Consider the following 16,459-nt stretch of genomic DNA (forward strand, 5'->3'; position numbering starts at 1 on the left):
AACAGAAAACAATTCCAACGAGTGTGAGAGCTGCCCCAATGAAAATGGGGCCTTGCCTTGATCCAATAGTCACGGGGCCGCAGAGAGCCAGAGAGTTCCAACCCACTGGTCTTATCGATCGGTTAGTCCGATTTACATACCTATGTTGGCTATGGAGCTAGTCGGCACCAGATATCCAGTAGTCATGTGTTATGTTAGTATTTCAGGGAAGGCGTAATCATTTTTATTTGTAGTTACGCGTTATGTAAGTAATTCAGGAAAGGAATAATCATTTTTAATTGTACAGGCAGGCTAGTCCTAGTTCCTGCGATCCCATCATCGTCTCTGAATTTCACCAATTTTCAAGCACCCTAGAATGAATTATATATGGATAAAAAAAAGAGAAGATTAAAATCCTTAGGTTCAGTCTTCTATTTATATGTAATGAGAACTGCCTTTAAAATAAACAAAAATTTGGAATGAAGTACTGCCTTGAAAAGAAACTAAATAATCAATCAAAATGGTTAACTCCACGGAGTTATGAAGCCACAAATACAAACACTATTACAGAACATTCTAAGCTTAAAACAATTATTTGCAGACAAACAAATCCCATTGCAAATTCTTTTGAAGACATTAAAACTAAAATTGAAAGGTAACTGCCACACTAAATGACCATACTCTCTAGTTATATGCTCAGTGATTCATCATCCATAAATCCTGAAACGGTTTTTCTATGGGCACATGCTAAGCAATAAAATTTATGAAATTGGATGGTTTTGATTGGATTACATTCTTTAATAATGGTGCCCCCTCCATTTACAACAACCACACCAATCAAAACCATCCAAATTTATGAATTTTAGTGCTTAGCATGTGCCTACGGACACACACTAGACAAACCATCTTGAAATTACCTCGCTACAGAATGATTTTAAGGTTTCATCACTTTCATCGCAACTTCAGCTTGTTTAGAGATCGTTGTTACCCTCTTGACATACACCTGTTGCTCCATCATAATATAATCATTCCATTCGTGCTCTAGTTCAGTGGCCTTCTCCTTCTCAAGCCTACTGACTACCTTCTTCACGTACTCCTTTGGGCTCATTGGCCCTTTAAAATTCTTGATTGCCTCTGATTCAATCGAAGCGCACAGGAACGGATACAATGACCAACAATCCTCTGTCTCTACCTCATTTCTGTGCATAACTTCCTCATCAATGTCACTCTCCTTCCGGACCACCCTCAATGGAGTTTTACTACCCCCATTATCAACCTTCTTACTATCATCCTTCTTATTCCTTTTTCTGCCATTCCTCCCCTTACTATCACCGTCCACTTCACTCCCTTGAACCTCACTTCCCCAAATCTTCTTCGAAAGCTCAAACGACTTATACTCATGAGGCCTCGAAATAACCGGATCTCCCCCATTCTGCCCTCTCTTCAAATTATTCACAAACTTCTTCCTTAACCTCCTAATCTTATCCACAATCTGATTCTTTGTAGCACTACAAGACAACATATCCTCAATCGACTCATGAAACGCCACAATATCCAAACTCGGATCAGCCCCTTTCTTTTCCCTATAATCAATCATCCCTTCCAGCAACACAATCTCATCTTTCTCCGAAAACAACCTCGCAAAAAGAGCCGTCTTTTTATCCTCACTGCCCTCCCCATTACTCAATTTACTCTTCTCCGGACCCTTATCCACCTTCCCAACACTCTTGGAGCCCTTATCGACTTTCTCAACATTCTTACTCTTCTTGCTCTTCGAAACCTTATCGCCTTGCTCCACCTCAGCTGGGCGCTTGCCATTGGCCTTCAATTGGGCCGGCGTCGAAGTGGGTTTCTTGGGTTGAGGCGATACAACAGAAGGGGGCATCTGGGCCTTGTCAGAACTAGAATCAGATTCAGCATCTGAGCCAGAATCAGCGTCAGAACCAGATGATTCCTGAGAATCTTGATGGGGCTCTTGAGGTCTCGGTTGAGTGAGCTGTTGGGGCTCTGAATCAGAGTCATCACTGCTGCTTGAGTCTTCAGATTCACTCTCAGATGAGTGAATTGGAGGGGGGAGATCGTGAGGTTGCCGCTTTGGTACCATTGTTTACGAGATGAAACACAGAGAAAGAGAGACCGATTAGGGTTGTATCGGGCCTGTCTATTTATTTAATCGTCTTAAATGAAAATCTCCATTACCGTCAGTTGAATTTCAAAATTACCAATTATACACGGTTAGTTAATGGTAATTTTTTTTTTATCGCACGACATCTACATAAAGAATCACGTCGAACAAACAAAATACAGAAACAATCACAGATTAATTCATTTTTCTTGAAGATAAAATCACATGATTTGTTGAGGAGGATATATACACATGATTCGCCACTTTCGCTTCCGCCATAACCAGTTTGAGCTATCGTCTGAGAATGCAATCCCCTAACAATTTTTATTACTGAAACAGACACCATACTCACACAAATGGTGAGAAAATAACAAAACTCACACAATGGTGAGACAACAAAAACCAAAAACACAACCAAGTAATGCTAGATTTGCAAATGCGAAAATGAAATATTAGCTAAATCAATACAATCCTTATACATAGGAACAAGCTCACAAAAACAAGATAACTCGGATTTTTGTCGAGAACAAAATCATCCAGAAGAACGAGAAATCCGTAACTCCGTGGAATTGAGATCTAAGAGAAAAAAGACCAAATCGGAAAAGATTTTGAATCCTTAGATCTGAAAAAACAAACTGATACCAAAACTTAAGAAACAAACAAACTAATCTTACCTGACAACGAAGATTTTTAAGAAAATCATACTTTAAAACACATTTTATTAAAAGAAGTAAGAACAAACAAAGAAAATAAAAGATTTGGGATTTTCCGCCGGTGGATATCCGGTGGAAGTCTCCGGTTGCCAAGCAAGAAAAAGAAAGACACGCCGGAGATAAAATTAGGGTTTGCAGAGAGTTAGTTAATGGTAACTTATCATTCTTGTCATGGATATATAATTATATTTTATTTTATTACAGAAATATATTATATTAAAATATATTCATTTTCTAATAAACACATATTTAAAAATATTTAAAAAATAATTTATTTTATGTTTTTTAATGTAGGAACCCGCAACCGCTACCCTTCAGTTGTGCACTGTGTAAACCCACGAACTCACGCAATAGCTTACAAACCAAGTAAACCACATTTAAGCGACAAGTTCTGATTCAGGAGGCATAATTACAGATTCTCCTCTCTTTGGGAGTCGAACCTGTGACCAAGATGATACAAGTCTCCTCTTTAACCGGCTAAACCAACTTTGAAATTTTTCAAAGACTCTTATTTCATTTCAATTTTCAGTTTAGTTATAATTTTTCTCTCTTTTATGTTATATTACAATCAAGAAGACTTGTGAAATTTTTTAACACATAGTTGCATCGTTAAATAACATACATGTTTATAAAGTCCATTTGATTAAGTTTGAAATTATAATTATGACTTAAACCGACTTAATATGATGTACTAGAAGTTTAAAATATATGTTTCAATAAATTTGATTTATTAATGACTTATGATTTATTAAAAATATAATAATAAAATTGAAAGTAATTTAAGGTTAACTTATGATTTATGAGTAATTTTTATCAAAAAAGTTTAAAAAATAATTGAATTTTGTCTTTTTTCTGACTTTAAGTCAATTTAAACAAAAAATTTTTTGATTTAAAGTTAGGAATAACCCTGAACTCTGATTTAAAAAAAGACATCCATATGTGATAGACTTGTATTTAAAAAAAAGAGTTTTTTAATATTGAATCTTCTAAAAAAATAATAATTCAAGAATGACAAAAAAACATAAAAAAGAAAATATAACCACAGTTTTGTATACCGGGGGAGTTGGTCTTGCCGTGAAAGGGCCTCGAGGTTTAGGGTTTTAAATAGCAAAATCCCATATATACTGTCAGTAAATTAATACCACCACCGCGTCAGAGAAGCAAAAGCACAGCTTAATTACCACGGCCGCGATGACAAACTCGAATGCTCCATCATCATCAGCCAACTACTCGTAAGCCTCACACTTTCTCAGAACATAAGAATTAGAATTTGATTTGGTCACATACTTTACTAAGTTAACTATTAATTGTTGCCTCAAGTGATGATGATCAGGACGATAAGCACAATGAAGCTATATTTAAGTGTTTTGTTATTCTAACAGACAATTTTTTAAGTTAATGGTGTAGTATTAATACATAGTAGCGGGGGACCCACCTGTAAAACTCGAATGACTTTTATTACTAGTTCACTGAATCTGTTGGCTTCATCAGAGAGTCTGAATCTGTTTGGGAACGAAGCGGTGAATTAAGTGATGTGATCGGCAGTTCTAAGACGAATGATTGCGTAGGTAGACGAGACAGGAGTAGTATTTTAGGAAGAATTGGGGGGGGGGGGGTGTTCCACACTTTTAAGGACTCGAGTTAGTATCTAACACTTCTGATGGTTTTCGCTTTTGGTGAACTCGCGCAGGATAAATTACCTTTTATAAGATTAATTGGCTTAAGCAGGGTTACAAACATAGTTACCCGGTTCGCGGGTTGACCCATGGATCCGTGAACTGGATCGTTCGTACCGGAACACGGGTCGAAGTCGATCCGGATCGCCATGGGTTGCGTTCCAGTTCGCCATTTCCGGCGAACCCTTCTGTTTTGTTCCGGCGGCTTTAAAACTGAAAAAAAGGGAAGAAAAAGAATGATGGGTTGGGACCTGCAAATCCGTGAGGAAAAAACGGAGTGTTTCATATGTATATATGATTGTTTGGAGAAAAAATGAAGACGGCGTGGGAAGAAGATGAAGTGGCCGTAGGGCTGAGCAAAAAACCGAAACAGGTTAAAACCGGTGAAAACCGAACTGGAAAAAACCGATCCGAAATTGAAACCGAAAAATAAAAAACCGAATCGATGTTATGGGTTCGGTTCCGGTTATTGGGTAAAACCGAACCGGAAAAAGCCGAACCGAACCGATTATTTCAATAAATAAATATAATATATATTATATGAATTTAAAAATAATTTCAAAAAAATAAATATAGAGTAATATATTTACAATGGCCAGACTCCAGTTTCCCCTGTCCAGATTACATTTTGGAAGTCGTCAAGTCGGGTATGGTTTGCACATAGTAGAATCAAAAGCCTCGTTACAATTAGACATTTTGCAGCAGCAGCTGCTTAAGGCCTCAAGCTCAGTGTCAATTTTTTCTTTGTTATTTTTTTTTGACAAACTTTCTTTGTTATATTTAATCTTGCTGATGATGTATTTAGTAATATAAATTTAGGCATGGGCTTGCTAGACTGGTGCACCTTGTGCCTGTTACTGCAGGTGTTTTTCTTTAACTTTTCTGTTTTGCGGTAATTTAGGTGTTTGATCATTCAAGGCTTTTCTGGTAGTCAGCAAACTCTTTGAGTCCAAGCCAGTAGCTGCTGATTTTCTTGTTTGTTTCATCAGTATGCATCAAATTATGTTCAGACTTAAATTACAAAGGATGTAACACCAGACTTCCTTAGAAGTTTTATTTTTTTTGCCATATTCAAGTTATATTAGTTATTATGAATAGATTACGCGTATCAACTTGCCTCGTTCGTATACTATGTTTCACTTTTATATTTGTCGGTTTTGTAATCGAAACCGAGCCGATTACAACCGAACCGAGATTTTTAAACCGAAACCGAAACCGAATCCGAACCGGTGGTTGCGGTTTTCGATTTAAAAAACCGAAGATATATGGTTGCGGTTCCGGTTTTATCCCGAAACCGAGCCGAACCGGCCCATGCTCTCCCCTAGTAGTGGGAATGTGGGAGAGAAGACGAGGCAATGATGCATATACCAATGTGATATAATAATTATTGGTCAATGACTCTTAGTTGTACTGAAGTGGGAGTAATTCGTTTTACTTTTTTCTTTATTATTATTGTTTTTTATTCGATGTATGTAATGTGGCTTATTCAAATTTTATACTAACAAATTACTCATTTTTCATTTTTTATTATTTAGTAACTGCCATCTTTATACTAATACTAATTTGTATAAAAGGTAAACAAAATTAATGAGAATAATTATTGCTAAAATGAATTTATTAAGGTCAACTTACTATGACGGTGATCCACTATCATTTATCTTACCTATTTTTGTTTCAGTTGATCTTTATCCAATTTAAATTAATTTCAAATTTTAATACTTATAAAAATATTAGTTTTGGTTAATTATCATATCTTTGTAAAATGGTTATTATCTTATTGATAATCTAGTAATATTATTATATCTAGTAATATTAGTTTTGGTTAATTATCATATCTTTGTAAAATAATTATGATTAAAATGGGATCGTCCTTTTGATCCGCCAACCCAGGGGTGACAATTTCGGGTAATGGATCGTGTTCGTGTCAGCAATCGGGTCGATTTCGGGTCAAGCTAAAATCACTTAAAATTGAATAAAACCACAAATTGAAGTTATTACAAATGAAATTCTCATTTCGGGTCATTTCGGGTCCATTTCGGGTCCGTCGGGTGATTTTCGGGTCACTTTCGGGTCACTTTCGGGTTTCTATCTCAGTAAATCGAGTTTCGGGTTGGGTCGGGTTCGTGTCGGGTTTCGAGTCGTGTTTGATATTGCCACCCCTGCGGCAACCCGATTCACGGCTCGTCGTACCCGATTCACTCGAGGTAACGTCTCACGTACCCGTACTCGAACCACGTTCCCGATCGACCCGCGATCCGTGCAACTTTGGTTACAAATCAATCTGGTTGAGAAATTTAAGAGTCTTAAGAAATAAGAATCCAATTAGTTGAAAAACTTGTAGTGTGTAAATAAGCGGAAAATTTAGTGATGTCAATTTAAGTTTGAGTTTTAAGAATAGTGTTTACAACGCACTCAATATAATTTTATTGGAGGAGACAAGAGTAGCACTACCAGTAGGGCTGCACATGGGCTGGGTTGGGTTGGGTTTAACCATTAAGGTAACCCAACCCATTTAGTTCGGGTCACAAAAAAATAACCCATTAATATCAAAAAAATCCTATAACCCAACCCTACTACTTATGTGATGGGTTGGGTCGGGTTGGTTTGGGTTGAATGGGTTGACAAAGCAAAAAAGTTTCCATAACAATTATATCTTCACAAGCTAAGTAGCTAACATTGACTCTAGGTGAAATAAAGTCCAACAAGTTAAAGAAAAGAGAAAGTCCATACTGCAAGTTAAAAGAAAGAAGTGTTGCTAATGACCGGCATTAGTAGTTTGTTAATCAAATGTCTCAATATGAAAAATTTATCTGAATGTATAATACCGGAAGAGTGACCATATTATTTATATGGACTGTTTATCACAGTTAATAACGAACCTTATTAACTTCCTAACTAGATTGGAGTTTAACAAACCTAATAGATGCAAAATTTAATACTACTACTATATCTTAATTTACTCTTTTATAATAGTTAGATTGGGTTGGGTTGGGTTAGGGTTTTAAAAGGGTAAATTTTGACCCAACCCAATGTAAACGGGTCAATTGAAAATTAACCCAACTAACCCATGGGTTTGGATGGTTCGGTTTGAACGGCCTAATTAAGGGTTGGGTTGGGTCGGTTTATGCGGGTTCGCTGACCCATGAGCAGCCCTAACTACCAGTGTATTCCTACAGCTCTTATGCACAATATAGATGAATTACAGAAACTTAGCGGATTTGGAATCATAATGTTTGACGATAGAAGGCACATTTTAACGCCCTCATAATGCAAAAGAAATAGGATATTACTAGAGGTCTCAAATAGCACTTTTTCCTGTTTTTTGGCCGGCAGATCTATTAATGCGGGGCGCCACTTTAATTTATATATGGGCATCTAATTATAATATGCCTCCAATGCATATGACATATACTTTGATCCACTTTTAGTAGAGCTGTAAATGAGTTGATACGCTCGATAACCGCTCGGTGTTCGGTTCGAAAAAAGCTCGGTTCGACCTCGGTTCGATTTATAAACGAGTCGATCTTGAGCACAATTTTAAGGTTCGTTTTATAAATGAGCTGAACTTGAGCACAGTAGAGTTCGACTCGATAGTTCGCGAACAAGTTCGAATTATGAGTTCGTGAACATGGTTCGTGAACTTGGCTCGTGAACATGGCTCGTGGACGTGGGAGTTTTATTAATGGATGATTTATTATGAATTTATGATTCTTTAGAGCATAAATTAAAATATTGTTAGAATTTTTATTTATTTATTTTAATTAAATTAAATAACAAACAAGCTTGTAAATAAATTAATGAGCATAAGCTAGCGCGTTGGCAAAGTTTATTAAACAAGCTCTTGAACAAAATTAATGAGCCGTTGGTGAGCAAAAATTTGTGAGACATGTTCGTGAGAATAAGTTAATGAGCGGTTCGTGAGCAAAAGCTCGCGACACACCTCGTGAGACATGTTCGTGAACAGTTCGCGAGCCGTTCGTGAACAGAGTTATTACTTAATGAGTCGATACGCAAACAGTATTTTTGGCTCGATCGAAGCTCGAGCTCGAGTTCGAATTCGCTAATTTTTTAACAAACGATACACGAGCACTCTAGAGTTCGGCTCGGCTCGACTCATTTACACCCCTAACTTTTAGTACCCCTAGGATCCGCATTAAGTATCTCTGGTATTTAGTCTGCAGAAAAAAGGGAAATGCATTTTTCTAATGCAGCACATTCCCTTATAGTGTCAGAATTAAGAAAACAAAGAAAAAAAGACTACTCTTTTTTGTGTTGTGTGGGAACTAATGGGCCAACTTTTAGTGGGTGTCATTTTTGGTTTATGCTCTTTAAATTGTACAAGAAAAGGGCCAATACCCTCTAATGATAGATGATGTATTATGTAATCCTATTTTTTTTTGTTCGGTGGCATTGTCATATCTTCAAATTTTTGTTTGTGTTTGTTTTCAGTTGCCTTTTACTCATAGGTATCCGAATTTTTATGTCTTTCGACATTTTTTTAGCAAGTATTGTTAATGTTTTGTTTTTTTAGAAAGAAGAGAAAAGCTGCTCAGCAGAAGGGTAGGATGAGTAAGAGGCGAGAGGCTATAAAGGGTACATCAACAATAGCTGTAGCGGATGTCAGCAACAAACTGAGTGAGATGAATGTTGGTGAAAACATCTGGCAGTCACATGCTCCAGTCTCATCTGTACGATATAAGAATTGTGGTACAACAAAAAGCCTAATGGCACATGGTAAAAAATCCTTGTAAGTACTCGAGTTACTATCTAGCACTTTTGATGGTTTTTGCTTTTGGTGTAGAACTGGCGGATGATAAATTGCCTTTTATAAGATTTATTGGCTTAAGCAGGGTTACAAATCAATCTGGTTGAGAAATTCAGGTAGTCCCAAAAAATAAGAATCAAATCAGTTGAAAGACTTGTAGTCTGTAAATAAGCGGAAAATTTAGTGATGTCAATTTAAATTTGAATTTTAAGAGTTGGAGGAGACAAGACTAGCACTACCAGGGCATTCCTACTGCTCTTATGCACAATAGAGATGAATTACAAAAACTTAGCGGACTTAAAATCATAATGTTTGACGACAGAAGGCACATTTTAGCACTCTCATAATGGAAACGATATATGATATTACTAGAGGTCTCAAATAGAACTTTTTTCCATTTTTGGTCTGCATTTCTACTAAAGGGGGGGGGGGGGCACTTTGATTTATATATGGGCATCTAATTATAATATGCCTCCAATGCATATGGCATATATCTTGGACCCACTTTTAGTAACCTAGGTTCCGTATTAGGTACCCTTACGATTTAGTCGGCGCAAAAAAAAGGAAGTGCATTTTTCTAATGCAACACATTCCCTTAAAGTGTCGCACGTAAGAAAACAAAGAAAAAGAGACTAATCTTTTTTGTGTTGTGTGGGTACTAATGGGCCAACTTTTAGTGGAGTGTCATTTTCGGCTTCTCATCTATAAATTGTACAAGAAAAGGGCTATAATGATAGATGATGTATTATGTCGTCTTATTTATTTTCGTTCAGTGGCATTGTCATTTTCTTCAAATTTTTGTTTGTGTTTGTTTTCAGTTGCCTTTTAATTATAGGCAAGGTTGTAAAAACCGGAAATTAGATCGACTCGGTTTTGTTTAGAAAAAATGAGTACTCGGAAATGAGTACTCGGACAGCTACTCAAATATTAATATATTTTCATGTTCTAAATTTGTTTTCAATCACATTTATGTATATAAATTAAAATTATTTAAACTTGAAACTTAAGTATAACAATTTTTTGTTATTAATATATTAGAATATGCTATATATTAATAATGATTATCTAATATTATCAAGATATAAGAATATATATGTCTTTTGACATTTTTTTAGCAAGTAGTGTTAATGTTTTGTTTTTTCAGAAAGGGAAAAGCTGCTCAGGAGAAGGGTATGATGAGTAAGAGGCGAGAGGCTACAAAGGACACTTCAACAATAGCTGTAGCAGATGTCAGCAATAAACTGAGTGAGATGAATGTTGGTGAAAATATCTGGCAGTCGCACGCTTCAGTCTCATCCGTACGATATAAGAATTGTGGTACTACAAAAAGCGTAATGGCAGGTAAAAAATCTGCCCGCATGATGGCACATGATAAAATATCCGCTGGCGCAATGGCACGGGGTGAAAAATCCATCAAGAAATCAAAGTCGTATGGGATAGTTAGTGGGGTAATGCCAGTTGAAGCTGAAAAATCACCACTTAATGGAGGCACTTTTACAAAAGAAGACAATAGCACCAAACCATTACAAAATAAGAAAAACAAGAGTGCAATAAGTAAATTGTTGGAGAATTTTCCAGTCGAGAACTCTACATGCTCACTTGCCCAAATAAGGGCGACCTTCTATCCTAAATTCGAAAATGAAAAGTCTGATCAAGAGGTAATTTATCTCTCCATGTCTCATGCTTTCTTGTTTTGCAAATGATATTTGTGTGAAATTACATACACAAAAAGACTTGATTGCACCATTGGTGTACTTCTTCGTTTTTTTAAGATTACATATTTGCATGTGATCTATGAAAAAGAGAGTGTTATTTAGGAAATTGCTTATCCTTCTCGAGAATAGGTTTGCCACAAGTCACTAAATCGCACTTGTCGGTAGTGGGAGACAATATACATAAAAGGTGAATTTGTGAAGCAAGAAAAGAAATGTGGAAAGATCAGTTTTAGCTTATCACGTTCTTTTGTCTTTGATGTGAAGTTCATTTTACATTTGCGTTTCATCTGGTGCTTTTAGTATTTATTCACACCATATATGGTCAAGTTCTATGGAGTATACAAAAACATTGGAGTATTGGAGTACTATATTAGATAAAATATAAACATCCGACAACCTGCAGATTATTTTCTACAACATAAACAGTGTAATCAAAAGGTAGAACAATTACTTTTGTAAATCGTAGGACACTATGTTCTACAATATAACTCGTAAGCAGAATAATAAATCTTAATGCTTGTTAAAATTGAAAGATATTAATGATTAATTGATAATCATGTGTAAGATTACTTATAAATGATAAATAATATATAAATTTGGATAATCAAAGATATTATTTTTAATTAAACTAAAAAATTATGACTGAACTCCAATACTCCAATGTTTTTGTGGACTCCATAGAACTTGAACATATATATATATATATATATATATATATATATATATATATATAGGGTCGCGCTCAAGAGAGAACCAGTCCTTAAAATAGAACCATAGAACCACTAAGGTTCTGCTGCGGAACCCTAAATTTTAAATAGATTTTTAGGATCTAAATCTAAGTACGTGTTTTTTTCATATTTTTTCATCGTTGTGTGTGTTCAAAAATAATTTTAAAATCTGATACATATATATTGACATTTTTTGCATGTGAAGTTCTGCTGCAGAACCCTAACTCATACTTAAGTTCTACTGCAGAACCCTGCTTTATAAGGTAAGGGTTCTATGGTTCTCTCTAATGGTTCTCTCTGGAACATGACCCATATATATATATATATATATATATATATATATGCAAGTGATCAAATACAAACCAACTCTCAAATACAAACTAAAAACCAGTTTCCCAACCACTATTTATAACTACAAGAATCACTAATTTATACTGCAGTAATCACTGTTTATGCAACATATAAACAGTGATTTTTATTATTTAAAATTGAGAAAATCTACTTACCTAAACTATTGGTAATCGATTATAGATGATCAATTTCAGTCATAGGAAGGTTCTTGACGGTAAGAAACCGTAAGAGAAGGTGTATGATGGTGGTAAGTAATCTCTAGTTTTGGTAAGTTATGAAGGAAAGTATATGTGACTATTGGTGATGGTAGGCGATGGTGGCAACTCATAGAAACGATTAGTAATGGTGGTATGAGGTCCATTATTACGGTTCAGGTGAAGATGATGGTCATATACGTTGCATATATATGGATGCATATATTTATATTTGAGAGATGTGTTATATACAATATAGTGATCTGTGATGTACAAAATAGTGGTTTATGTTGTTAAAAATAGTGATTAAAAATTGGGTTTTTAGTTTGTAGGCTAATTTGGCTTGTATTGGAGTATGACTCTATGTATATATATAGATTTATATATGTTGCTCGCTCCGCAAGTCTTCTTCTCTATATTTAATTGACTTTGACTATACTTTCAGTATAATATATCATACAAAAGTTGTAATTATATTAAATTTTATTTACTCATGTTTTATTATCTGAAGAATGTTTGTATAATTAATTTTTAATAGGCTGATATCATAATTCCCCGAGAACAACTTTTAATTATAATAGAAGTAAAAGTTACAGAAAACGAGGATTAATTATTAGTGCATCGCTTAATAATTAGGTGATTAAATATTCTAAAATTTTGTTTGACTGGGTTAAATATTTGCGACTTTTAAAGACACTGAGGTAGGTTTTCTGGTAACTTTTTGTAAGTCTTGTGTGTTAAAGAAAATCCTGAATTTTTTTCCCTGCAAATACCGATGTACCTAGTAATTAGTGATATCAGTGTATCCCATTTGTGTTATATAGGTTTTCATAATGCTTAATTATTATGTTAATTTGTTTGTTTCAGATTAGAACAAGAATGATTGACATGGTCTCCAAAGGGCTGGCTACTTTGGAGGTATATGGTTCATCCAGATACTACTTTAAGTATGACCTCTTCATTTATTTATTACCATAGTATAAACTTATGTCTAATGTTACATTAATGATGTTGGCTCTTCAGGTTTCTGTTAAACATTCTGGATCACTTTTTATGTATGCTGGTTGTGAAGGTGGTGCATATGCTAAAAACAGTTTCGGCAATATGTATGTAATTTACTCTTATATACGTAATCATTTTAAGGCAAATGAAGATATAAGATTTTAGCTGAAATATCTGAATAAGATCGTTTACCTTACTATAGTCATTGAATTTTAAAATTACATATATTGCTTCCAGTCTGCTGGTATGATAATATGCAAATCACCTGTAGAACAAATTACCATTTTAGCTTCAGTTGCACAGTAGCCGTTAATACCTACCTATTGAAAGCAAAGTTATGCATATAATATACCCAATTCATTGACGAGTAATGCTTGGCGTCTCACACTAAACTATGTACCAAATGACTAATGGTATCAGTATGTAGTTTAGTAGATACTAGATACTAACATGAATGACTTCTTATATGATCCACAATTTTTGAGACCTTAATTATTTATTTGTATTGAATATAATATGGTGTCTATCATTTTGATTTTATATATGTATATATCTATTCTTGCCGTTAACTTCTCTTCTTACTACATTGGGTTATGGTTGACATTGTAATTTCAAGTTGGCACTGATGGCGATGAAAATGGTTAATTATAACTTTGTAGACTACACTGATCTAGTGACTAGTAGGCCAAAGAACTTCTGGTTACAAGTCCAGTATATATATCCTAAATGTTTATAATTTTGATGATCATATGTACATTGTAGCTTGCTAATTTATACTCTGAAACTGCAGTTACACTGCTGTTGGCGTATTTGTTCTTGGGCGAACATTTCAAGAGGCATGGGGCAGCCGAGCAAGCAAGAAGCAATCAAAATTCAATTCCTACCTTGAGGTAATTTACATATATATATTTTTCACCGTAATGCAAAATTTTAAATAGAACAGCATCTTGTTAATCTTTTTTATGTCGGCGGCTCCACTTATTTTGCTGGAAGAGGTATTGTATGCTTCACAAGTCAGTATATACTTTGTATTTACTGGTTCAGAATCTTAAATCAGCATTGGAAGCTATACGAATTCATGATAATGACGTGGATAATATTTGTAATGGTCTATAGAGAACATGCTGGGAGCTGTTCTGTTCATTGAATTGCAGAGATAGTTATGGTAAAATTGATACATTGTAATGAATAGATTTTGATTTGGGACATATTAGGTTCCAGCAAGGTTTCTTTTGATGGACAGTATTTTAGGTGAAGTGTCTTCCATGGAGGTTGCATAAATTCTGTTTTTGTATTATTCTGTTGACAATGTAGGACAAGATTGCGACATCCTATTTTAAATGAATATAAACCCTTTAGCAACCTGAAATTATGGTGATTCAGTGGTAAATTTATCACTTGCTTTAAGATTTGTGTAACATATTATAGTAGTAAACTATCACAATAAGCATATCGAATCAATATTGATGTATTTATCAACTTTAGGCTTATTTTTGAATTATATAAAAGATGTACTAGGAGAGAGCATGGTTACCCTTTAGGGTGCCTAACGTTTAGTTTCATAGAATCAACGTATCTTTCTTTGTTGCCAACTTTTAGTTTTTTCTTATCTATTAATTTGTTATGTATTGTTCTTTTTCCCTAGTACTATAGGCTTTATTTACCTTTTATTGTATATGAAGCATTTTTTGTTTTGCTTTGATTTTTTATGCGGAAACAATGTCGCTTTTCAGAGGAAACGCATGTGCATATCTATGGAGCTAGTGACTGCTGTTCTAGGAGATCATGGACAACGTCCTCAGGAAGATTATGGTAAGGGAGGTGGTAGGGGTGGAAGGAGATAGATTATTGATGTTGTGGAAGTTAAATTAATCTGAAATGTATAACATGCTTGCTGCAACATATTAATCTGTCTATACTCTTTTTTTTTTTATGTAAACTGCGTCATCGGTCATTCTATAAAATGTATTTTCCATTCACCTAAGAATTTTAATAAAAATAGTTATTTAAAAAGATTTATAATTCCAAACTATATCCTTGGAGCAATTGAGTTTGTCATACATTTCTCTTTTAATTGTCTTCTTGGGTGACATCTGAATCATTTCCAGATCCAGTGAACTGCCGCATCCCTCAATAAATTCCTTATAGCTAAGTTTTCTACGACCGTATATAACTGAGGATGAATCGCCTCTGCACTATTCTGTATCAACTCCTCTACTTTATTTTCCCTTTCTTTAAATATTTGTGTAAACATACAGTGTTTATTCTCCTGTTAAACTAGCAGAGCCCTAACGTCTGAAGAAGTTGATGCCCCTTTTCATATTTGCATGAACGTGTTCGACCTGTGAAAATTATTTTGAATTACTTGTGATTTCTGCTGTTTCAATATTTCATTATCTGTGTGTTTCTCTTCGTCAATGTTCTTTTCTTTCTTGCTGAAACAGTGGTAGTGACGGCAGTTACAAAATTGGGAAAGGGCAAACCAGAGTTCTACTCGACGCCCGAAATAATTTGTTTTTGCAGGAAATGGCGTCTACCGACAAATCATTTTTGGCTGTTCTCAACAAGGTGATTAGTAATTATTGTGCACTGAATGTGCATTTTAGATTGTTATTAATTTCTATTGTTTAAGTATTGTTTCGGTGCGGTGTAACCACAGTTGAATATAACAGCTCAACAAAATGTTATTATATACATGTAATTAATCTGTACCTATCTTTCAGCGATGTGTTATTTTTGCAAAAGAGTTTCAATCATGTGTTTCATCGGTTAAAAAAAATTACTGGCGAAAATCTTTTAACTATTGGACTAAATGCTATAGTACTGGATAAGTAGTTTTTAGAAGTGTATATTATATGGTTCACAAGCTCCATAAAGTACCATTTTATAACCAAATACCTTTTTTATTAATATAATTTGCTTAAGTACCCATGCATGGCATAGTGGTAAAGGCTTATCTTTCGTCATCCCAAATCCTGGGTTCGATTCTCACTCACCCTGAATTTTAGAACTCTATCTTATTATTTTGTATTGGGGAAATCTAGCACTACCTATATTAGATGAATGAACCTATTATAGGTTAAACTTCAGTACTTAATTTTTTTTAAACTTTGGAAATCTGGGGTATGTAATCACTCTTGTCTGACTATGTTTTTTAAATGTTATCTTTGTCAATGAGAAATTTAAAACTGATTTATATTATTTTTGTTGT

General features: G+C 34.6%; 2 protein-coding genes across 6 annotated transcripts in view; one reads left to right on the forward strand and one right to left on the reverse strand.

The window, feature by feature from the left end:
* Positions 1–467: 467 nt before the first annotated feature.
* Positions 468–2,141, reverse strand: LOC108193249 (probable transcription factor At1g11510). The gene has a single exon (XM_017359828.2). It carries the CDS (start codon positions 2,081–2,083, stop codon positions 914–916), a length of 1,170 nt encoding a protein of 389 aa, XP_017215317.1. The 5' UTR covers positions 2,084–2,141; the 3' UTR covers positions 468–913.
* A 1,737-nt stretch (positions 2,142–3,878) lies between these two features.
* Positions 3,879–16,459, forward strand: part of LOC108196246 (tRNA ligase 1) — a 34,504-nt gene continuing 21,923 nt past the window's right edge. For 2 of the 5 annotated variants that reach the window (XM_017363440.2, XM_064081079.1), the window contains exons 1-8: positions 3,879–4,049; positions 9,025–9,240; positions 10,403–10,916; positions 13,114–13,164; positions 13,270–13,352; positions 14,039–14,138; positions 14,982–15,060; positions 15,693–15,816. In XM_017363440.2, coding sequence (XP_017218929.1) covers positions 4,009–4,049; positions 9,025–9,240; positions 10,403–10,916; positions 13,114–13,164; positions 13,270–13,352; positions 14,039–14,138; positions 14,982–15,060; positions 15,693–15,816 — 1,208 coding nt within the window. In that variant the 5' untranslated portion in view covers positions 3,879–4,008. Of the gene's footprint in view, positions 4,050–9,024; positions 9,241–10,402; positions 10,917–13,113; positions 13,165–13,269; positions 13,353–14,038; positions 14,139–14,981; positions 15,061–15,692; positions 15,817–16,459 lie in introns of those variants that run through there. The other 3 variants (XM_017363441.2, XM_017363442.2, XM_064081080.1) reach the window with 3 other exon arrangements.

Source organism: Daucus carota, chromosome 7 (assembly GCF_001625215.2).
Source record: "Daucus carota subsp. sativus chromosome 7, DH1 v3.0, whole genome shotgun sequence".
Taxonomy (NCBI): Eukaryota; Viridiplantae; Streptophyta; class Magnoliopsida; order Apiales; family Apiaceae; genus Daucus; species Daucus carota.